The 26,094-nt window shown below is 39.8% G+C and overlaps 1 protein-coding gene across 1 annotated transcript in view; it reads right to left on the minus strand.

Annotated features, from left to right (window-relative positions):
• Positions 1 to 26,094, minus strand: part of cd276 (CD276 molecule) — a 67,214-nt gene that overhangs the window by 1,750 nt on the left and 39,370 nt on the right. The window contains exons 5-7 of the mRNA XM_063465142.1: positions 21,953 to 22,090; positions 18,421 to 18,465; positions 11,255 to 11,293 (exon numbers count right to left, since the gene is read on the minus strand). Coding sequence (XP_063321212.1) covers positions 11,271 to 11,293; positions 18,421 to 18,465; positions 21,953 to 22,090 — 206 coding nt within the window. The 3' untranslated portion in view covers positions 11,255 to 11,270. The remainder of the gene's footprint in view (positions 1 to 11,254; positions 11,294 to 18,420; positions 18,466 to 21,952; positions 22,091 to 26,094) is intronic.

A 26,094-nucleotide genomic window follows, 5' to 3' on the forward strand; every position in this document is an offset into this window, starting at 1 on the left:
CATCCTTTTATTATATTTTACACATGACAGCTGGTGTGATGTGGATAAATCCTAAATGAAAGCCCTAAGGGTATTGCTAACAGCTCCAAAATGTCAGAGCAAAGCTGATACAGTTATAGAGACTGTCATTATGAATGATAGGAATCTCTGCAAATTGTAAAGCTTGCCACAAGAAGATCCATTTTATTTGCTCCCTGTCAGAGTGTAATCTGACTTGCTAACATATCCATCAACCAAATGAACAACAGATTTTTCAACTGATTCAAATCTGCCCTTAGAGTCTGACATACACATTCTCTGAAGATGTGTTTTTCAAAGTCATCAAAGCTGTTGAGCCCAGAGCTCAGAGGTGAAATAAAAGCACCCTTTGTTCAGTGAATATACAGCTACACCACAGTAATGTAGAATCTTACAAAATAACAAGCTGTCCACCGGTAATCAAAAAGTAAGATCCACTTTAAATGTTTAATTAACAGCTTCTGCCTTTCTGGCAAGGCAGAACCACTCCTGCAACCCAAAACCTGTGACACAAGGCAATGGACAGATTCATTTACAACAGGAACCACAGATTTACTGGGGCTACAGGAGGATATTCACTTGAATGATACAGCTGCAGAGGGGTTCAATCTAATGATTGATTAAATCCACACTGTGCCCATTTCATTCCTCATTTACAGTAAAATTAGCTCCATTTCATTTTTGTCATTGGTAACTTCTCCCTAAAAGAATAACATGAAACTTCAAGTTAATAACAAGCAACACAACAACAATCGGAATATCTATCAAAGACAAAGATCAGGCATAGCGCTGTGGAAGAAAACGACTGAGAATAACCTTGGAGACGAATTTGGAATAATGAGGAAGCAGCTAAACCTTGGTGATACTTAAAAGATGTTACCGGATGATAAACACATCACGACGCTTTCTTTGCACAAGAATGAATAATTATGATAGGTTAGACATCTCTGCCTTTAAAAATACATTTACATTTATTTTTAAGTAGATACCCTAGAAGCTTATAATGTAAAGATGATGCCAGGGTTACGGCAGGACAAAAATTGTATGCTGTGAAATATATTTAAATAGCAGTTACTATCATCAGTGTGGGAAGACCCACAAAAGGCTGTTATTATTAGGCTTAACCATGCATGTAAATGCACTGCCTTCAAGTAAAGTATGAGGAATGTGACTCTAAATAAGGTACTAAAAAAGTTAAGTGTTTTATTACCTCTCTTTTTTTTTGCAGCACCTTCTTTTAAAAATAAGTCGTAGAGTTAGTGTCATAAGCAATACTTGAGGCAGAACACTTAAGTCAGATTTCACCATTTATTTTAGAATGACATACATCAGGGGTAGGCAACCTTTCTGATGGCGAGTGCCATTTAAAATTTCCTCAGAAGTCAGAGTGCCATATGATTGCATTAGCAATAAATTTAATAACGCTCTATATGAACAGTTACACAATATATAGAACCACTTTTTAGAATTATATTTGTTTGCAGATGTTGGCAGCTATCAGCGAATAGTTATCAGCTATTTTGAAACAAAAAAGACACTTTTTATCCATAACAAGAACTCCCTAACAGCAAATGGACTGTACAACAGAAAATACAAATGCTATTTATGGTCTCCTCACAACAATGATAAGAAAAATAAACTGGGCCAATATGGCATGTCTGTTAATACAGAGACACACACATGTTAATGTGATCACTGGTCTCCCACTCAGAGACACAGGTCTCCGAGTGTCCAGCATTCAGACGGCTACCTGAGGACACTCATGTGAGAGAAAATCTGCTCACACAGATATGTAGAGCCAAATACTGTCAATAAGGCCTCTGCAATGTTCTGAAGACAGTTAAACTTGTCAGGTAATGATGTCCAGCAGGTGAAAATGCAAGCTCCATGAACACACACAGCTGTGGATTCCAGCTGCTTCGATGTTGCATTAACTGGCATTAACTCAGCCAGCATTTTGACTAAAGACCGGCCCACCAGGTATTAAAGCCATAAAGCCTTTGAATGAAAACAAACACTGTTGTGACAGTGATGTACACTGTCTTGTTGGTATATTTATGATTTCTATACATTTTACATCAGATAAAAACTTTGGTTGTAAGCTTCAGATAATTATTTAAAAACAGCCAGGCACAAAGGGAGGCACAAAGAAAGTATTTCTTTGTGCCTCCCTTTCCCTGTTAATGCCCTACCTGGCCCCCTGGCAAAACTTTGCTAGACCCGCCCCTGCACAGTTACCAGCTGTCAGCTACTTAGAAAAGGATCCTGGTGTTATTTGTCTCTCAGAAACAGTTCATAACTTCTCTTCAACTCATTCATGTCACCTAAAAGGTAAACCTGTTTCTCCATCACCTGTTCAGCTCTGATGATTCAGTAAGGACATCTCCTGGTTTCACCTTCATGTTTCACTCTCACCAGATATACAAACCGATATCATGACCAGCAGGTTTTACAGCTGTGGCTCCAGCAAACATCAGCTGATACTAGAAATTAATATTAAATTAATTCTAACAACAGCTGATCAAGCTTAAACGTGCTGCTGTTGTTTAGCGCGACATCCGGCGGTTTCCTTTTTCTGGCGCAAAGTGGGCGATAAACAAACAAGAGAGAAAAGCCGATCAGCTGATCACTGATCCTAGCTGAAGTCCGAGCCAAACTGTGTCCCTTCTCAGCTCAACACGAAACGCTTAATAATTTCTCTGAATGCGGGACGATTCCGTCTTTTTACAGGACGGTTGGCAACTCTACTAACTAACCTTATGAATAAAATAACTATCAAGTACTATCAGTAACATCATAGCACCGACCCAGCTGCATAGAAACTCCGTCATGCTAGCTAGCTCACAGTACGAGTTATTACGAGTTAGTAACTGACTGTAAAAAGTCAGCACAACGAAAATAAACTCCACCTAAACTTGGTTTATATCTGACCCAGACAGACTGCAAGTCATAACTTCTTACCTGAAGTTCAGTTCACCTGATACTCGGACCGCCCCGCCTCGGGTCTCTCCTCCTCCTGCCTCCCTTCTCCCTCATCCACCTGCTGGCCTCCACCACTTGCTAATGTTACTGAATCTGTGGAAGCTCCGCCATAGCCACCACCAAACAATTGAGTTATTTTTACACACCGGCCAACATCTGGCCAATCCACCACCTTTCATTGTTTATACCGTTACAAAAAAAATAAATAAATTAAAAAAAAAAAATCATCGGGCCACTGAGCAGCTATGGTCGTGCCATCAGTTAACCCTTCGCGTGCCAACTGTGGCACGCGTGCCTAGGGTTGCCGACCCCTGACATACATTATTATTGACTGTCCCTGAGATCACATCCCAGAGACTGAGATTTAAACCATTTGAATGAAAGAAATACAATATGTACAATGAGGAGGAAGGAGATGAGTTTCAGTGTATCTGGGCAATGTAGTGTGATGAGGTGAGCACAGAGCAGGAGGAATAAAGGACTTATAAAGCAAGCTACATGGTTGGGCTTATGAGTGTGGCCCTGCCTGAACTAAAAAGAAGCACCATTAACATTAAAAATTTCTATTCTTAATTTAAAAATAATTACTAAATACTGTAAGTCCCGCATTAGAGCACCTTATAGGACAAGAAAATAAGGGAAAAAAAGGGTTGGAAAGAAAGAGTGGCAGTAACAAAATCTGCCTACTAGCATCTATTAACACCTTATGTTGTCTTTGGTAGACCTGCACAAAACCCATACTTTAAATATAAGTGCTCTAAAGTGAGCTCTAGAAGAACTGGGAAGCAAGCTGGCCATAGCTTCATACTTACAGATGAAAGAATGCTATCAATCTTCTCCTCTGGTTCTTGTCAAGAAAACAATAAGCGATAAAGGATTACATACGTGTCATATTCTCTGGAAATCGGCGCAGACAGTTACTTAACTGGAAACTGTGTTAAAAAGAGTTGCGGGCACAGGCCTGTGCTGGGATTTAAGGGGGAGGGGAGCCCTGGTCCCGTGCAGAGATAATTCAATAGATCAGAACATATAACAATGATCACTATGAATGATGGAGTAACGCAGCAGCTCTTGCTATGGGCTTTTCCACTTTATCCCAATAACAATAAGCCAGAGTGAGGTGTCTGACAGGTCATTCTGTTACCACACTGTTGTTCCAAAGCAGCAGCATATATCACACTAAAAATCTTACACCTTTATCAGCTCTTTTTCCTATGGTCACGGTACCCCACCCTTAACCTCTTTCCAAAAGCAGTCTGCAGCCCCCCTGGTGTTAATTATAAGACTTTCCCCCTCAGAGTCTGGGCAAGACGTGGAAGTGCATTAATCTTGATTCTTCACTTCAGTCTAAAGGATCATTTGAAGAGACTCCTGTGGTAAGCCCCAAAGGTGAGGTGACTCAGTACCAGGAGAAAGGTACAAAAAGGGGTAAAGAAACTGCCCTAGTTTATTCTGGGCGCACACTGGGACGCTGGCTACCTCAACAGGCAAGTCGATCATTTACCCTAACCACTTGTATTCTCAGTATGTTAACTTCGAGGAGTATTCAGTTTCATACAGGATGACATGCCAAGAGTCTCTTACCTGTGTTGTGATTCATTTGTTCCCTGATGCAGCATGAAGGTGACTGTCACCTTACAAGCTGAACTGAGGCGAGCTGAGAGACAGCTAAAGGGCTGTGACATGTTTACGTCAAAGATTTTAGATTCAGCTCCATTTCATTGCACACTTTAGTCCATTACAGTTGTGCATAAAGGTCAATTCCAAATGTTTTCATGGAAGATTCATATTTCCCATTTCAGTAGGTTTCCGGGTATCTTTTTGGCTCTTTAAATGACTTTTATTAATGTAGAATAAGTGTTTTGTGATGTGTAAAAATAGTTTGGTACTCATTTTATAGCAACAATCCATTGCTGCCTGATGCACAATTACTTATATGCCAGTGCGTTCCTGCACTGTTTTGCTGGCGGTGTCACAGACTGTTAAGTGGAAGGATGGAAATGACACGGGTAATCGGGTAATTGCTTAAAAAAACAAGCAATAAAGCCTGTACGTGATAAACAATGGTCTGAACACACAGGTCATTTCTGAGGATAAGAGCAAAATGATCACTTCTAACTGACTGACAGATTGAATATTTACTCATGCACTACTATGCTGGATGCGATAGTAAAAGAATTAATGGTTCCATTAGAAGAAAAGAAAATCTAGAACATTCTTACAACCGTGTTAACAAGTGCATTTCAACAACATCTCTTCTGTGCACTTGATTCTGAATAGCTTGCTCTTCGCATTTGATCATGGTCCTTCTTATCTCATTAACTACTCTTCTGCATTACTGAAGCAGTTAGCGTGCCGGGACGTGCATGTTTAAGCTTCCGCTGTCTAATCATGCAATTTCTCCTGTAGTTTCACAATAATGTGCACACTTCTGAAAGCTATCCATGAAAGTCATCTCGCCATCTCTCCGAGCAATATGGTTAACATATTCCCTTCACAGTGGGGGGTTTGTTCAGTGTTTAGGTTTATGCCATCTGTAAATTCTCTAGCGCTTAGCATATTCACTTTGATAACCAGCAGCATCATAAACAATACGCTGGGATCCATTTAAAAATACCAGTTTTTACAAGTGATGAGTAATTTATGTATGAAAAGTAGGTGCCAGCCAGTGTTGCTTGATATGAACTGAACATTTTCAATGTGAAAAGACAGTTGAGGAATATTAACCAATGCTATAGCTTATTATAATTCAGTTTTAGTCATTCTGTCCTTACCGTAGTGCACAGAGCCTAATAAAATAATCTCACAAGATACAAACATGTGCACACAACAGTGTCTATTATCATTATCAGCATAATAACTTTGTTGTTATTGTTGCTGCTATTTGTGTGGAGGTTTTTTTTATAATCTATGCATTGATCCCATATCTCACAATCAGTGTCCATTTGGTCTGTATCCACGAATGCATCCACTTTGTGTTCGCACGTTTTTCCAACATCAACACGCTGCCGTATGCAGTCTTTCATCTGCATTATGAGTAATCTATGGTAGTTAATTGAGCCCAGAGGCAGTTGGTTTCAATGAAGGCTCCTGTGCTTTCCTGGCAAAAACAGTAGAGAAGTAACTCTCTGGAGAAGGCAGCTCTCTGTCGAGTGGCAAACAGAGCAGAACTCCTGCCGTGTTCATTAGCTGTCATTGATCAGTGATTCAGTTGCTGTGCAACTCCTACCATAGCTCACATATTACCAGTTTCATCTCCTAAAAATTAATATAAAGGTAAGAGAGCGAAGCCAGCACAGCATTTTCCTTCTTGTCTTTTTTTATTTTTTTATTTTTCACAGCACTATTTTGATGTGGATGGATGTTTGCCAAGGTTTTCAACAGCATGCAGAGATTGCTACGCAGCACACTTGTCCATTCCACAGTTTTCTGATATCAATATGAGCTACTATATTCAGTTATTGGCTTCCCTCAGAGGCTATCATCGCTGCAACCTACTCCATCACAGGAGATGTACTGTAGAATGAGGCTGCGAGGTATAAAAATGCTGATAAATGGCTGAGACAAAAGCATAAATAATGCAGCGATCAGAGATACTGGAATAGTGAGTCAAACTCTACTTCAAGATACCCCACACCTCCCTGGAGTGAGTCCAATGTAAGTGTCCTGTCTGACATGATCAGTGTCTGCTGGGCTTCACCTGCCACGTACAACACGGAATTCGAGAACCTCCTCTCTGGCTCCCTTTGCCCTTTACTACCCCTTGCTCCAAAAAACACAACATCAGAGAACTCACATCCCATCTTCTAGAGTACACCTGGCTGCAGCTAGCTTTTAAAATACACTCAGGCTAGTTTTCTGTTTTCAAATTTCACCACATCTCCCCCCTTTTCATCTTTTCATATCTTTGAAAAAGAACTCCCTATTTGCAGCACAGTATGTAGTTAAAAATCCATGATAGAGTCAAGCCGGAGCTACTACAGCATAGAAATACAACAATGAGATGTATTATTCGCATGACAGTGCAGAGTTTAAGTGAATATATAGGGGTGAATTAAATCAATATTTCACAACTCCGCCGAAGGAGCTGCAAAAGGGCCATTATGTAGCACTAATTGCACCTATAGGGCCTATCTTTAAAAAATGTAATCTGCACTCTCATTGGAATTCATCGAAAGTCCTCAGGTAGATGACCGGGATCGTCCGTGCTGCTCCTTATTTCACTGAGTTTTCTTTATTCCCTTCATGTCTCCCTTTGAATATTTATTCTCATCTCATTTGCAGCTATCTCTGGCTAGGCCAAGGTTCTGCACAGTACCAGTGCTCATCCCCCCTTAACATGCACAAAGAATAAAAGACTTTAAATATCATTTCAAATTATGAACAGAGAGAGCAAGCAATGAAATGCAGAATTTCACCTGGGAAGCTCTAAGGTTTCTCTAGATAATGTTACTTCTAAGATATTCGCTCTTTTATGTCAGACGAGTCCATTGTACGATGTGATACATTAACTCCAACTCTCTAAGAACAATGCATCGATGTTCAACTTTTTCCTCGAAGCTTTGCTGGGAGCATCATTATTCAGTGAATATCCTTCCATAGGCAGAAATACAAAAGGGGGATTTTAAACTAAAATGACAATTATGAAAAACTGGACTCACTGTGTTCTGTGGACAACAAGGAGATTTTGTTAAACGTTTAATAACTTTAAGGAGCTCCTTGTTGGGGGAATAAATGAAAAAACCTCTCTTTTAATTCTCACTTTAAAGAAAGAACTGTTGTTCCCCATCAATTGTATCTGACACCTTTCAATGCTGAAAATATCCTACATATAGAATTGAACTTTTATTAACAGAAAACATCTTCTGTAATTTTCAAGGACCAATAAGTTACCATAATGATCAGCACCTTATATTTACAGTGTTTACAATCTACAAAATGTTGAGTGTTCTACAGATAGTAATTATCTCTACAGTCTGTGTGTATTGCTGCTAGAAATAAAACACTAAAAGTTTGAGTTGATAAATAAAAGTCACAAATGAACACATGTAAGGCAAAGGTTTATGAAAACAAAGTGCCCCCTGACTCGAAAACGACTTAATTAAATCCAGAGCCTCGCTTTATTAAATAGAATATGCTGCACTCTGCATAAATGCATTAATCGATAGCAAAGCTGCCACACAAATATTAGAATAATTGATCCAGGATGATTCAGCAGTGGGGAGGTCTAGAGGTTTGCAGGATATTACCTTGCAATAACAGTCTTGATGAAAGTCAGTAGATGCTACAGTAATGACAAATGTCCTCTCTTTGACTCCTTCTGGCCAGACTTTATTTTGGCTAGTTACAGGAAATTACTTTCTGCACCCTCCATCATCTTCTACTCACTCTGCATGGTGCTGCTGCTTTATGGCAATGACCAATCAGGGTATAATAAAAACAAGCTGTAACTGTCCGGCTTTATAATAAAAGTATTCACACAATCGACACCAAACTGCTGGTTATTAAAGTACGAGTTAGAGGCCCAGCGAAGAACATTGTGATCTATACTTTGCTAATGTGTGATAGTAGTAAGTAAACGAGCCAACAAACTCCACTGGAACGGCTTGTCAGATGGTGGGATAGCTTAGAAAACATCCCGCCAACTGTTTGTCACACTTTTATGAGTACAACAGAGTACAACACTGTGAATGTCATCTTGTGGAGATGGTTTGAAAATTAGCCATTATCCGCATATTTAAATTATATTGCATCCTATCCCTACGCCTGCTGGTTTTTCACCCCATACTTCAGTGTGTCTGTACTGAACAATTATATACACTTAATTCAGGACAGGGTTGTTAACCTTTCATACTGATCTCTTTATTGCTAGTATAACTGCTCGAGGTCCATGTGCATACTGTATCTGTACAGAGACCTCCAGGTCTGTATGTATGTAATTCTGTACACACATACAGACCTGGATAACAATTAAATGCATTAGAACTTGAATTGTAGATAACGGCAAACTTACTGTGGAATACTCTGGAAAAAAAAAAACAACAGCAAAAGTATGAAGCTGTGTTTCATTTTCTGGCAAAAGACAGACTCTTATCTCCCCAGCACCTCAGTGACAAAATACTTCAGTATTTGTCAAATCAAAATGAATGGACTACCTTCTAAAATGTCTCCCAACATATCAGCACCTAATATCAAAAGATCTATGTCAAACCAAAGGGGAAAATATATCTTTTCACTTACAAAAGAAAGCTTTGAAGACAAAAATATATTTTTTCCTCATAACAACTTCTGTCCTTTTTTGGTTACAGTACTGAAGCTTTCCCAAAATAGCTCTAAGGTTCTGGGCTTTCCTGGCCATGTGCTGGGTTCGGAGGGAGAAGGCTTATATAGCCATATAGAGAAGTGCCTAGTTACCCAGCAATTTAAACACTGCAATTCAAGTACTAAGGAAAAAGATATACAAGAACAATGCCCTTGTGATAATACCCAGATGACAAACGACTGCCAAAGTCCCTCAGGGTAGATAGAGAACATGAATGGATTCAGTCCAAAAGTATAAATATCCAGAGAGCATCTTTTGGGTTGGAGAATGGCAGCTAAAACAGGGAGGACAGCCCAGCTAGAAGGTGCTCACAGGGGAATGTATCTACAATGCAGAAAAAGAAAAAAAAAAGAGAAAGAAAAAAAAAAGCAGTTTCCTGCATTCCAGACAATATGGATATCATACAGACAGCCAGAGAACTCCGTGAGTTATCTGTTTACTTGTTGGGCCACTTCTTTGTGACTCTGTATAATGCGTCTGTACTGATGAGGTTCCTCTCAGTATGGTCACAATATTCCCTTGACAGTTATGTAACAATTCCCCACACGCTCTCCAGGGAGAATCCCCTCAATAATCTAGTTCACTACTCTGCTTTTATGTTTACCAACTCTTGCCTTTTCCAGAGGGGTATATCTGAGTCATTCACTAATTCACAAGAGACCACAGTTCAGACTGGCCAGGTACATCACCACTATTAAGGAAGCAATCCCATTCAAAAAGCAATACCAAGATATGCAGATCTTCAGCCATCTGCACCGTCTTCATTTGGGGGTAAAAGTGTTGCTGTCCATGGTGCTGAAATCCTTTTCTCCTCTTCCTTGCATAAATAGTGGCCTTTGGTTATGCAACACTTAATAAACTTCTAGTTTATTTCTTTTATATAAGCTTTAAGAAATTGAAAGACAACTGTCTATTATTCTATGCTATAAATGTTTTCTTTTATATTGCTACTTGGGGATAAATTGTTGCACTTTATTTTTAGACTTTTAATTTTCATATTATGGATGAAATCTATTTTCTAATGTGAAGACTAAATTCTCACGAGCCCTGCTGTACTTAGTATATCATGAATCCTGTGCCTTTTTACTGATTCTTCATTTTTTGTAAATACACTAATGTTGTCAGATCTACCAATCCCAAGTCTAGTCAAGTCAGCTTTATTTGTATAGCACATTTAAAAGACAACAAGTGTCAGCCAAAGTGCCAACACTTGAAAAACAGAGAAAGTGACTAGCAATCATGTGTATCTTTAATGGTGACAAGGATGTCCAGAAAGCCAGCATGATGGTACCAAAGTGTCCACTGTATGCTGATTAAAGTAGATGTGGTTAGTTTGGGTTTGTAAGAAAAGAAGCTTCTTTTATCCTGCAACACTGGGTGCACTCTTCTAAACACATTACATTCTAGATTATCCAAATATCTATAAAGAAAGCATCAACATTTTAAAATTGTCTTATTAACCTTAAGGCTCTGATTCTAAAAAATCAGTGCAGTCTGTTATAGCTATGTTCAGGGTGCAGCTAGCAGTTTAAATGCTTTATAAGGATGACACTGAGTACGTTTCAGACGACATCAAAAAGGAAGAGACCCTGCATAGCTCACAGCTTAATTGTTTACCATTATTAAGACTTTCACTGTGGTTTTAAGGAGTCCAGGAAATCTGTCTGCATGGCAGATGAAATTAAATAGATTCATCACATCAATCAGTGACCCTGTGATTCCAAAAATCAAAATGTCAAGACTTGTCATATTCCAGACTTTCTGCTGAATTAATGCATCCTAGCCTCATTACAGCTGCACTTACCCGTATCCTCCAGAGCATTACTACTGAGTAAGACTACCAGACAATTGTGATAAGGAGAAGAAAAAAAAAAGTGTGACAACTGAGCAACACATAAAAAAACAGATCTACTTAAAGACACATATACTCACCTTTATTCGCTCGACCTTAGCTTTTCAGCGATATCATTCCTGAAGGTAAGAGAAGGAAACAGTTAACAATTCTGCACAAAATATGAAACAACTGTATGACAACTGTACAGTGGTCACTTTAGTTACTTTCTTGTCCATTGTCTTATAGACCAAAGCATTATCATAAGCTTAGTAGTTGTTATCCTGTTCCCTTCTTCAGTAGCACCCCTCTGCTCCATCTTTGTGCACCAACCTTGCCATGGCTAACAGGAAGCAGAGGGCACAGCGCTTTATTTAATTAGTCACAGCAGCTGAGTGCTCATGTGGAACCAAACAGGGGAGGCAGATTGGGGTAGTGAGATGGATAGGCACTCTCCCACTGGGTCTTGGCTGTGCTGTCAGAAGAACGCAGATTACATGACAGAAGAGGGATTGGTATAAGGTGGGTGGGTATGGCAGGAGGATGTAAATGGCACTTGTACAGGGGGATTCATCCCAGAAAAAAAGAAGAAGATTGCTGTCACTCCTAAAGCAGTCTTATTCTTTCACAAAAAACACAAAACATAAACTCTTACTTACATGTACTGTTACATTTATCTAAGCCGTGGAACTAGGGATCTGTTTTTGTGATGCACAACAGTGAGCGGTTTGGCTGCTCTTATTAACTGTGACAACGCTCATTATTCCAAATGATTTAGGACCTGTTCCTTCTTACTCTTCTGACAATGTTCAGGTGGCCTTTTCCTTACAGACCAACAGATAACCTCTAAGACACTGCAGAAGTTGTTTGTTGTGAAATGCATTCTTGGTGAATTTCTAAACTCAAACAACTTGCAATTCACTTTTGTAAATGCTGATTTTTCAACTTACATGTACTGAATATATAAAATAATGAGTAAGCATACAGGAAATAATGCAACCATTTGTATATAATTAGAAGATTATATGTGATGTGAGGACTACATGATTCATGTGGTGTGAGGTTTATAATTCCATTATCATCGAATCAGTGTTACTTGGCCTTTAACCCTGAAGAGCTGCCTCAGGATTTACCCTTGCTGAAAACACAACTGTAAACATGTAGGTTACTGTATGTTGCTGAAACAGCAAAGAACATGAATGCAGTACTTGTATAATTGTGCGCAACTACTAAGCAGTGGTGTGCAGGGAGCTCTTTTAATTAGCGCTCTTGAAGACATTCAGTGACCCACATCTAATAATGAAGGCAACATGAATGTTCTATTTACATATCTTTACTCAGTAATGTGTGACCGTTGGGAGAGCTCAGTGGTGGAGATTCTGGTGCCAATGAAAAGGGAGGGCATGTCAAGCAGAGCTGCCTGAGGCTACCTTCCAAGGCCTTCTCAATTTGAACTGCAGCAATGTGAAATGGTATGTTAGCGGCCTGCAGGTCTGTCAAAGAGGGTTATGTTATAAGGAAACTGTGTGCAACTTTTAAATAAGGCTTCGACTTGTAATACCATGTAGTCCAAGAAGTCAATTCCAAAAGCCCCCCTCCACCGCAATATGCAGTTCTGGTTTGGGCTTATTAATTTAGACCATTACAATTATTGTGTCACAATACACACACTGGCAAAACTAGTGAGGCCCAGCAGATCTTTTACTTCCTCATAAAACATTGAAAAGCCCATATCTCAGAAAGCACCTAAAATATTTATTTTTGTTTACATCAATATTTTCTTGCAACTAGCCTTCCACTAAACCTCTTGTTGGTGTCTTGCTAAGTTTGCTGGTCGGTTAATATCACAGAGAGCAGCTCAAGAGAACAGCATCAAACCATGTGGGTAAGAAAATCCACACAAATAAGAACACCTGATTTTTTTTTTTTATCCGCCCCAAAAAACAACCAATCAAAAAAATATTACTGGTTGCGATTATCTAATTTTTTACATTGCAAATTAAGATTGATTAAAAACTACTTGCTTACTCAATAGACAAGACGTTAAGGTAATCCATAAAGCGTGGCGTCACCATCTTGTAGCCTTAGTCAGTCAGCTGTTTCAAATTATCACAATATCTAAGGTGACCAATTGCTGGGATTGAATCTTTAACCTGAGTTCAGTAACTGTCATTCTTCTTTCAGTGGTGGTCTTGGCACAAAGTTGCTAAGAGAAGAGTGAGTGAGAAAAGATGGTGGGACTTCCCTCTGTCATCACCTTTACAGGAGTTGCTATTCCCTAACCTTACACCTTCACAGAACCTTGCCTCAGTTAAAAGGGGTCAATAAAACCCTTTTCCAAATTCTGATTCCTTTTAAAGGAGTATGTCAAATTGTTATTTTCCAATGATTCTTTGTCCGTGAAAGAACTGGGTCACTGACTGGCACTCTCTTTCAGGGCCTTGTTGCTAAGGCCTGACTCCTTAGAGTCCAGGCTTATGGAGACAGGGTAGTGCACACAAACTGAAGTCAGGTTCTGACAGGAGGAGTTGCACTTGCATGACTGCGGCCTTCTCTAAATAGCACATCATGCTCAGATTACTGAACACATTTCTGAGCGGAGGTAAGGGATGAAGACAGCTAGAACTGTATGCACTGCACGTATCTGCATGTGAATGGGCACTGGTGTAAACCACTGCTTCTGTCTGTGTGCTGCGGGTGTGTTCCTTTGCGTCTGACTGTGTGTTTGTGTGTGAAAAGGTTGCTGCTGGCTTTAGCCCCTAGAAATACATCCAGAATTTGAGCTCCACTGTTTGTTAAACATTATTTGCCTCTGCTGTAAAGGCAACAAAGGGATTCTATCCCACTGCAAATGAATGAGTCCAGGTCTCTAGTTATCGCTGGTTATTGTTCCAATCAGGCTGGCTTTGAAAGGGGAGGCGCGCTTTCCTTTGGACAGCTCATTAAGATAACACACAAACGTGGCTCCCCATCATCCTGGGTTTATTAAAGTGGGCCTCATTTCAGCTCCTTTGTCTCATGCAAGAACCTCTGCCTTTGTCAGCGCAATTGGAGCCAGATGGCAAAACAAAGCTGGCTGTCTGGATTGCTTAGAGAGCTATCTCTGAAGACAGAGCCATTAGCTTGACTTCACAAGCTCACCGCCTACTATGTCCACCTGGATCAACCAGGTGTGCAGACGATGACGAGAAGCAGTAAGACCAAGGGTGGCCTCAAGTTGTGCTCTTGTCACTGCAATACATGCATGCATACTACAGTCTCTCAACTCTGCTATCCTTTACCCAGGCCCTTTAGCTAAAGCTGAGCTATTAAGTCTCGCTAGTTGCGGGATGGCTGACCCTGCTCCTGGCTGCACAGATCTCTGAAACATTCATGAGAGAGGCAGTAGAGAATAAAAGCCATTGTCCCTCTTCACTCAAAGACTCTCCTTCACCTCTCAGCTTATTAAAATCACATGGTATTAGACTTGGGTGTTCACAGAAAGGCTAAATAATTCAATCAGAATAAAGAAGGAGTCAAATGAATAACTCTAATGACATTAACGCTTGAGGGAGAACTGCTCAGGGCTGTGAGGGGTAGTTACTGAGGCTAGGCAGCCAGAAGAAACTTGCTCTGCTTGCTAATGGCAAAATTAATTCTGAACTCAGAAGGTCATATTAATACTAAGCAAAATATCACACCACTCTAATCAAGGGAAAAAAAGGCAAACATGACAGTATTTTATTTTCGTTCACTAGCGCACTAGAAAAGGCAAGTATAAATACTGAAGAAACCTGCAGCTCTGGCTCAATGTGATGGTACATCTCGAAAGTTTACTAATTAACACGACATGTAAACAAGTCTGAAGTTTTACAGTGTTTGTGCCACTACTTCTTCCCACTTCTGAGACTCTAACTTCAACTGTACTTTACATTTACTGCTAATGAGCAAATATTAACATAACATGCTAATATGCTAAACTAAGACAGTGAAGATCCTCAATACAAGGAGGAAAATAAAAAAGTGTCTTCCCAGCAACAACCATGTCAGAGTGGTCTCTAGAAATAGTAGAAAATGACTCTCGTACCGCTCTGGATGTTCACTGCTGTCAGTGCTGAATTTTACATGATTTGTATAGAAAGCAGTGAGTGCAAAAAAAGAAGAAAGAAAAGATTCTGTGGACACAGACAGTGTTGCAAATATGCACAAGTCTTTTTTTTAATTGTCTAATTTTTGTCACTGTTTCTAGTTTTGATTGGTGCTTACTGTCCTGCATTGTTAGTTAATATATTTGAGTTTTCATAAGAATTTCTATTGTCTAAAGTTTTGAATTTCTGATTTGATCTTTTTATAAGTTTTAGGTTTTTAACTTAATAGGTAATAATTTTAAATTTTGTGATCCTGTGTTTTGAATCCTATTTTCATTGGTATTCTAGTATGCTGACCTTTAGTTACCATGGTATATTGCCATGGTAACCGCCTACTGACCCATCAGTTCTCCAGAAAATAGCGTCACCATTCCTGGAAGATCCCTTGGACCTCTGCGGGGTGAGAAGGTTTTTGCATTTCCCTCATGAGCATCATTCGTGAATATCAGGAATGGTTTATAAAATGTGAAGATTTAGAAAATGTATAAATTCTGTTCTACTTGATATTAATCTGCTGCTAAATCTCTTTTAAACTGCTGGAGTTGCACCTACTAGAAAACAGGACACATGCCAAGAATCCCCGTTCGAAATTCATTTTATTTTAATCTGTATTTAAATTAAAGTGATTTCCACATTTCCTTACTTAGGGATAGTAATCTTTAATGTTTAAATGTATCCCGTTTAAAGTTTCAAAGCTCTAATGTGCAGATGTCATGCTAGAAATAAACAGTAACATAGAGAGCGCACTCAGCAATAAAATAATTAAGTTGAATTATCGAGTCAATTGAGTTAATAGCTAGATTCGTGTGACTGCTTACCCCGACTGCAAATGTTAGCACAAGTACATTTGGATAATGTAAAGATACCCTGAATTTGTTGAACTGGCTTTATAGTATAGGGACTCAGTCCTCCCCGTGTCCTACGTCATAGCATCTGTTTAACCCTTCTGTGTAACCCGTAAGCTTAATTTAGGCTTCTGCTGGATATCTATGTGCTAATTTATGTAGTATCTGGAAACTCCTTTTATCGCTACACCGCAGCCTTCGTGGTATGTGTCGACCCAACTTGTAGAATAATTCCTGCGTTAGTGTGCGTTGTCCTGCCGTTTATCCCTCGTGTTTTCTGGTACCTCCCAGCTCTTCAGTTTTTGGTTTTGTTTTGCTTTTCTGTGTCATGTTTCTAATTTTGATAAACCTCGATAAAGCTTGCCCTTCCTATTCTGCCTTGTTCTGCATTTGAGTCCTCCACCTCCACACTACAATCCACACAGCTACATTGTGACATTTTTAGTATATTAGCATCAGTGCTGTGCAAGAACACACTATTCACATTTTCAGTAAAAGGTGTTCGCAGCTAAAGAATGTGACATGAGTTTCAGAATACACGGGTGCTCTGAAGTGCCTGTGCCACCTGTGATGGACTGTAAACAATAATAGAGAAATGCATGACTACTGCTGGCTTCAGTTCCAACAACATAGCTACCAGCAGTAGTGCTGAGGCCAATCTATGTGAAGATTTGAGGGCAGAAATTTTGACTGAAAACTCTCACATTTCAGTCAGATCATCAGCTAAACTGGCAATCACTTCAACACTGATGAGCCTGTCTTGGGTGACTGATGACAACAGCAAATAATTACCAATGAAAATGAGCCAACAGCCAAACAAGTTTCTATACAGCTGTTTTACATTTGTAATCTTTTACTTTATGACGCAATGTGGTAAAGTCGTAAAACATACAAATGCATGTGTTCTCTAGACTTGTGAAAGTAAGGTGTGTGTGATTCTATAGTGGTAAACAGTAACTGTTTTTATTTGGTAAATGGTAGTGTAAGATGATGTTCTACTGGAAAAGAAGACCTCAGAGCAGCTTATTTAAACAACTGCAAGAAGTTTATGTTTTTTATTCTTTTGACACATCCGCTTGCAAGCTGATTAGCATTTCAATTGCAAGCATGTTATTATCATATTAGCATGCATCTTTCTCTGCCTTAGTACTACCCAAAAGAACTGCTAGTGTGTGTGTAGATGGTACAGCTCTGACCAGCTCCTATTCCATGAAAAATTCTAAATAATAAGTAAACGTCTTTAGGCTATTGGCCCATTGGATACATTTAAAGAAATAGTGGCGTGGAGACTGCTAGAAGTGTGTATTTATTTTGCTAGACATCATAAAATTCAAGGCAACTTATTTCAAGTGACAACAATATGCCCAACACATTTCAGCCAGGATTCAATTGCAAAATCAATTTGCCTTGATAAAAAGGATAATTTAAATGCAGGACACGGCAGCACTATTGTTGGCATTTTGAGAAACTTGAAACTTGCGGAACTTGTTACCATTAAATTTACAGACAAGATAAATTTTACTTTTATAGCTGTAGCTTTGGGGGGTATGTATAATGTAAAACAGCTTGTTGGCATCACTAAATTAGTGTGCCCATCTCCCTCTCCCTGCCTCAAACACTTACACACACACACTTACACACACACACACACACACACACACACACACACACACACACACACACACACACACACACACACACACACACAGTGGAAGAGTTATGCCACCGGGTCGCTGTGTTGAATGGATTTGATGCTTGGAGCTGGTCTCGTTTCTCACACGCACTCATGCTTCATCAGCGCTCACTCACACTTCAGTAAACAAACTTAACATTCAGCTACTTGTTCTGTTGAGTCCCTACAAACCTGACACCTGCACTTCTTGTTAAAGAAGCTAGACTAAACTGTGGGGGATTTTTGCATTATTTAATATTTTTGCAACTTGAAAGCCCTGCACTGTAAGTAAAGAAACCCATATGTCAGGAAAACATACACTTCTAGATCAAACCACATATCCAAAGTGTTGCATTTGTAAAGAATTGATTGCCTTGTTTACCAGCTTGGCTGGGTTGACTAATCCAATTAATACAGAACTAATTATTTTTTTTTTGTTACCTTGCCTGGTACTGACAGTGTTTTCATGCATGCATGCATGATTACATTTAAAGTATTTAAACATATTTAAACATTTTGATACAAGCTAAAAGATGCCAAGCTTTAAAAAAGCTATTTTCAACCACATCTCTTCTCTGACCATTTGAAAAGCTGAAACTTGACCAGGTGTGTATTTGGCTGACCTGTCTTTGACTCCTCTTCTTCTTCCAGCACCTTGGCTTCTTCAGCTGTGGGAAGACAGAGGAGCCATTATCAGTGGAAGCAACAGTACAAAGGCAGGCACACAATGTAGTCACTTCATCATAAGCCTGTGGTGAGCTGATCCTTCCCAGCTCAAAGGACAGGCTGTGATGACAGAGCTATATGACGATGACGCTCCAAACAATAGTACCCCCACTACATCACACGCAAGCGCGCACACAGACACACACACAAAGAGTCATATCTACCCCTTAACCTCCTATCCAGCTCTCTCACAAAGACAGTAATCACATTAGGCTTTAGCTGTGGGCTCTCTGAAAACCACTGTCAACGGAGTTAGGGAGCCCAGTGATGACTGTCACACTTTCTACACATGTGGCATACGTGTACACACACACACACACACACACACACACACACACACAGGCTAAAAATAGCCTGGGACAGAGCATCCGAGCACCAGATATGCATTCTGTGACACCATTCTCACTGCAATCAGACTCCAGATCCACTCTTTAGCGTGCGATACATGAGATTAAACTGCTGGTTGAACAAAACTAAATGTCAAGGAAACACAATTCAGATGTTTATATTCCAGCACATTTGCCTGATCTTCCTGGACTCTGACAGCAGGGACTATAATCCTCTAGGGAAATTAAGCAAAATCCGTATTATTACAGCAGCAGAACGTGTTGAGTTTCCAGATTCAAACAGCCTGTATCTAAGTCTTCCCACACCATATTTCTTAGTTTATCCTCCACTGCGTTATGATGTATTTGGAAACGTATTACACTCATTGACACATGTGTCATATATTATCACATATTTTCGTTAGTCGGACCAGGTTTGGGCTTAAAGTTGAGTTGAAGATTTTGGGAAGGGTTTAGTGCCATCAGCAGACATATTTTTAGCAACTTTAAACTAAAAAAGCAATATAATCCATAATGTTACCACATGAGCCAGTTTAAATTCATGTCTTTATTCAGCACCTCCAAGTTTGACCAGTCCTAAAAAATGGAAGCAGTCGAAATACCTTGAGGGACAAGACTTTGATAGGAGAGTAAGGTCCGTTTAAAAGCCACCTTAACGTCAGGGTGAAGACGAGGCCAACCACAGAGAAGGGGTGAAAACTGTCTCCCTTGGACACTGAATGTTACAATTTTATACCCCTACTGGCAGTATTCCAAATGCGTGGGGGTAACAAAGAGGGCGGCTATGGCTTAAGTGCAAAAGCTGTCCGAAAACACATAAAAGTAGAAAGAGTCAGGGGACAGAGATTGCTGTTCATTGAAGCTAGTAGAATGTTAATGTTCCTCTTCAACCTGCCATCTGTCCCTGTGCTTCTGAATTTCTTTAAATACTGCTGTGCCATCATGAATGATTCACATGTAAGCAAAAGAGAAAGGCCACAGTTAGAAACCTATAGTACTAGAAATACACTCATTAGTGGCTTAATTAATTCATTCTTGGACCCTAGAAGCAGCAGAGGCTTATTCTTATAAACCCTTTGTGCATATTAAAACACACAAGACTTAATGGCAGCTGCGTTTTGTGCTGGTAAGGTTTTAAATTTCCCTTTGAAAATGAGTGCTGGATGACAAAAATCAAGCTATTTTGCTCATTTAAAAAAAATAACCATTTTGCTAGTATTTTGGTAAGAGATTTAACGAACGCCCGTTTTAATGTGCTTTTCACATACACCTGGAACAAAATAATTTTGTTATTTCAAAAGCTTGAAAGCTTTTTGGCATGGGGTATTCCTGTTTTTTGTGCCTAACCGTTAACCCCAGTAAAACATGTGTACCACTGTGCTACAGCCCCACAGGGAAAACACTGACTCCCTTCTGACTTTCATCTCTCACACGGGGGAGCTCTGTCCCGTGTCCCTTACAGATGATCCCAAGTGTAGGCTTGATTAAATCACACGCTTATGTGAATGTAAATTATGCTTTAGAGAAATGGATCAGTGGCCCCTGCTAGCATATCTCAGACACATAGTCATTGTAATTATGTAAAGAGGCCAAAGAGAAGTATGAATGAAAAATACAATATGGGAGAGGGCCGAGCCGTGCTGGCGTTGAGGCAACTCTGCCTCTGGAAGGGAGCTTTCACTTCCAGCTGCAATACCACAAGCAGCTCAGCTCTGTTATGATACATATTCTAGTGCCCCACATACATTATGACAGGGAAGAAAAATGACTTGCTCACTTCTCCACTTTTACTGACCCTTCCACCCTCGATACCCAGACACAGTGAAAAGGAGTGTCAACTTCAATCTGACCATATCCGGGAATACCATTAAAAGATAAGACAACCACAATTAAGTTGCATATCCCTGCTTCCTATTCTCCCCACAGCTCTGGATATATGCGTACCAATCCTATTTTAAGCCACTCAACATCTGTATTCACAGAGTATCACTTTATCAGGAGTATAAAACGTTGCATGATATGTGAATAAGTCAGCATTCCCACTTTTCAGATCGGTGCTCGGAAAAATACATTTTAATAAGGTAGGCAGTGGATGACCACATAATCAATCCTGCCTTCAGTGGTAAGGCTGCAGGCGAGACAAGCAGATCATCTTCCAGCCCACTGAAGAAAGGGGTCCCACAACCCCTAGGAGGCCTTTGCCCGTGGGAGGAACTGCATTATATTTTTCTCTTTCCATTTCATTTGATTTCATATGTTCCATGGAGCTATTTACTCTTTCCTCTGAGTCTGTGTCACTTCCATATTTATTTTAAACCTCTGGGCCTTGGTGCAGACACTGGCTGACCTTTATTTAAATGTCTCCTCCACTCTGAGCAGATCTCATTACAGCAGAGCTGGTGGCTTTGCACTATCTATCTCATTTCAAAACTTTTTCTCTGTGCACTTGCGGCGATCCTTGGCTATTCCGCAACGCTAATTACCAGAGCCTAGTAATGATGTTCCTCTCAGCTGAAGATATGTGTCCCACCATCCGAGATCCTGCCTATATGCATTAACCAGAACTCCCTCTGGATTCTCACAGTTCCTTGAGCAGTTAACATCTCATCTGTGCTTTCTCCTCTATCTCTCTCACTCTCATTGTGCCTCCCACGTGATCTAGGCGACACATTGGAGTACTGCATCATCCACTGGGCCAATATGTGAAGAGTTTAATGAATCATCCAACATTTTAATGAAGGCCCTGAGAAGGCTTGAAAATGCTTGAGAGCACCACTGGTTAACATCCATTATTCAGTAAGCCCTTGGATTATGTATGTAGTAGGCAAACATAGTCCAAAAACTAAAATATCAAAATAGAGGACATAATATCATGACTTTATTTTATTTTTTGTGGGGGATAAAAGCTGCCACTGCTCTGAGATTAATATTTCATATTTCCTAATGAAAGCAAGGCAGCCCTAAAACATTCTTTTATCCAACCTTGAGGACTCAACACAGAATTTCAAGAGGTCATCACCCATGAAATGTGAGAATATACACTGGTGTTGCATGTGCACAGCCACCTCTCCATTTCCCCCACCTTCTCTCTTGGCCTCCTCGCAGCTCTCCTTGATCTTCCTGCGGCAGACAGCAGCCAGGGCAATGAGCAGCACCAGCAGACATACAGCCAGGCCAACAGTTACCCACAGAGCCACCGGAGGGAACGCAATGTTCTGACCTGAAGCAGAAAGGGCAGAGGGAGAAAGAGCCTCATTATTCACTCTTGCAGTGCTAAAATAAGAGTGCAACTGTCACTGCTGTATCCATCACCATTATCGTGCTATTTGACAATTTTGCTGTTAGAGTTCCTTGCCATAAAGAATCCGAATTACCAAGCCTGCAGAAGTACTAAAGCAAAACACGATGACACAGATGATGATTATTGCCATCATCATCAACACTGTCACATTGACTCCATATTAGGTTTGACTTTCAGAAACACTGGGACTGTCAGAGAAAATAGATATTAGTGGGAAAATTTGCTTGATGTGAACAGTAAGAGCTTCTTTACTACTGTCCAATTAAGACACTTGAGCCTTTCAATTGAGTCCAGATGGCAGATAGTTTACCAGTCACACAAGACTGTGTCATTTCAAACAGCACTGGCACAGCTTTCAGAGGTTGCTGGCACTAACTATCCCACTCCCTACCTTCTGCTACACATTGGTCAGATGTGACAAGTTTTGATGATTTTAATACTCTATAACTTCCTGATGTATCCAGTCAATGACTAGTTCTGAGTTTTGAGATGTACAACAAGCCAGAAGATTGTCAATTGTAGTTGCCAAAATTTAGTTCATGTTTGTTTTGTTTTTTTTGCTATACATATGCCCATACGTTAAATACAGGTTTCTAACCATAAAATGCTCTCACTTCACATCACTTTTCAGAAATTATCCATCAAAATTAGTGACAGTATCCTGGCTAACTGGAAACTGATGAGGACAAATAAAAAACCGGTCAACGGGACAAAAAAAAGATATCAGACACAGCCAAATTTCCCTGGGGTATTCAAACTGAACAGAGGGAGAAGGAAACAGCAGAGCCACTAAATAGCTGCGAGCCTGGCTGTAGCACAAACAAGCCTCCTTCAGAGAATGCCCACTCTGGGCTAAAAAAAAAAAGAAAGAAAGAAAACAAATGCTGAAAAATGACTGGGATTGGACAAACGCAATGATGAAGCATGTGTAAAGACTTGGCATCAGAAATGAAGACAGGCAAGCTAAAATATAAACCAGCCAAGATGGAAGGCTAATACCGGCATTTAATCTCCGAAGGAAATCCATTAAAAAAGTAAACACCAAAACAAAACAAAACAAAACAAAAAAACATTATCCTGCAAAACAAGTGTACTTGATATTAAAAAATTGATTCATTTGATATGGCAACATTATTTGGTCAGTTCGCTGGCTTACCATAATATTAGATGAAGTGGTGTGGCATTTATTGTACAAAAATGACTCCTAATGACTTCAGGAAAGAGGCCAGTTGACGTTTTACAACAATAACTGGAGGGATTTCTTTAAGTCTGTACACATATTCATCCTTTAACTCTTTTGTGAATGCCACGCTCACATCAAATTCTCAGTTTGTACAACATTTGTTTATTGACAAAAAAAACCCTGCAAAATGACTATTCACCTTCACTGTGAACATATTAGCATGCTGATGTTAGCATCTAACACGGTGCACTGTTTCACTTACACCTTGCTTTGTTATTTCTGCTCGACGAAGATTCATGCTTTGATATCACTCTAAATTAAGAGAGCAGAATTGCGTACAAAAACGTATGTTAAGATTATACTGTAATTTTAAGGTTGCCATGGCCTGTTTAGCTGTTTATATCCATTTCAAGAGTGTCTCTCAATACAAAAGGCATTATAAAGACTCCTTGGTGCTGCAACTGCAGAGCAGAATAAAGAACGAAATGTCAGAGAAAGGATAAAATCTGAGAAAGTCAATCTTGTCATTATGATGAAGCTGTGTAAGCCTCCCAAGGCTAGCCATGAGTGATGATGCTGTGGACCGCTGTCCACTGAGCCCTTCGCTCTGCTATATTTAAAGAATGACCATCCGAAAGCCACTTCGTACCAGGAACGAACACATGTATGAAAGAACTAATCGTACAAGAGCTGTTCACGTGTCGTGATTGCAAAAAAAGGTAACAAATGTGTCTAGCTTTTTGTGGCGAGTAAAGAAGGTGCAGTGCTCTTTGTTTCCATGGTCTCTCATTCTCTTTTTATTCTCATACCTTCCCCACCATGCTTTTCCTCCCTCAAGGCAGGCTGATAAAGACAAATGCCATAGTCGGCTATCATTGCAAAGCTGGGGCCCAAAGGGCTGCAGGATCATATTTTTCTTTTTCTCTTGTTTGATGATGTGATTTTGTTTTCTTCAGAAATAGATTTGTCTCTAATGGCTCTGTTTACCTATCCTCTCTTCCCCCCTTTTCCCTACTCCCTCTGTGCAAGGGTAAGGATGGAGTGCTCTGGGCTGCACTGTCACATTACCTGGAGCCTGCAGACAGAGGACAAACTTAACTGATACACTTGGCATTTTCTCAATGCTGTTAATGTGTAGCACTAATCAGAATACACACTTAAAACGTTGTCTGTTAGAAAAATCAATTATAAATTTCAAGCCAACTTTGTACTCAACACTGTTGGAAGTGTAATGTGTGCCTAACATTAAGCTGATTTGATTTGATAGAGACAGACAATGATAATAACAGACCTAAATGCCAAACTCTCATCAGGGTTCCTTGTCTGTATTTATTATCCTTCCACCTTTGCTGATGCCAACACAAAGTGTTGTGTTACCAGTAAACATGAAATGAATATTATGTGCACTGTGGGCACATATAAAATCATGTTATCTACAGAGTAGATTTTTTTTTGTTGTCATACTGGCGCATAAAGAACTTGAAGCACAGTAACAATCTAGATACTTTTAACGTATTTAAACTTTACAGCATTTATGTATTTGGTCTTGCGTAACAGTAATATATTTTATCCTGAAATAATATTTAGTCTTCTAAAAATTACATTTAGCATACTTCATATATGAAAGAAGATCAACAGAAATCTCAATTTGAATTCTGAGGAATTTTCTTGCTTGTGGCATGTGATTCCAAACAAGCAGCCTCTGGTTACTCGTTTATTAGATATTTCTGTCTTGTGATGTGGCCACTAGGAAGGGACATAATCCACAGCTCATGTAGAGATCACATATTTTGTGTACATTACTGATAAACAGATTGTGAGGACATGGCAGTAGTAACACCAGTGCAATATCATAGCTTACTGATTATGTTGTGACTTCACTCAAAGTGTTGGTGTGAGGCTATATATATGTAAAATATAAGGCAGGTGCAGAAGCTATAAAGCGGTCATTTTCTATTACGCTGCACATGGATATAACACACTATGTTGTTTCCTTGCAGATTTTTTTATGAGCATAATCAAGTTTCTCCAAAAAAAAAAAAAAAAAAAAAAAAAAAAAAGCGCCATAATGGAAGGTTGCTACAATTATACCATCAATCAATTTTTGCAGCATTTTTATATGTTATAACAACCACACCTAACCCAGGGCTTATCCTGAAGTAATACTTATTATACAAGGGGGTGCATCACCGTAGGCGTTTTGTGGACTGTAGAAGACCACAGGAGCCTACTAAGATAAAAATAGATATTTAACGGGGGCAGGTAAGAGAATGATAAAATACCACCTCCATATGGAGCCTCTAACATAGGGCGCAACGCCAGGGAGAAAAGAGGCTCCCTTAGTCTCTAGAAGACACTATAGAGGACTTGCAAGGGCCCAGCTTAGGTATTGTTTGGGCTTCAGTAAATGTGAGAGCCAAGATATGCAGGCATTTTTACAAGCCTGAGTGTTTTCTCTCCAGCACCTCTGGTGGAATAAAGTGCTCCTAAGACTCCCTTGCCTGTCATCTTGCTTCTGCAACGTGAAGGCGGTCGAGATCAAAGCTGCTTTCTCTCCAACTGTCACCCCAGTTTTACCTTCCTAGAAGACACCTTGCCTCTTAAGCTGTGACCAAAGGAGAATAATGTCTCTTGACGGAAGGATGGCTTCAGGCTAAAAAGAGCCTCAAGGCTCATTGTAGACAAGCTGGACGGATGAGGAAGAGGAGAGGAAGAGTCAATTAGGTTTTTCTTTCATTGT

This window comes from Pelmatolapia mariae, linkage group LG1, assembly GCF_036321145.2.
Source record: "Pelmatolapia mariae isolate MD_Pm_ZW linkage group LG1, Pm_UMD_F_2, whole genome shotgun sequence".
NCBI lineage: Eukaryota > Metazoa > Chordata > Actinopteri > Cichliformes > Cichlidae > Pelmatolapia > Pelmatolapia mariae.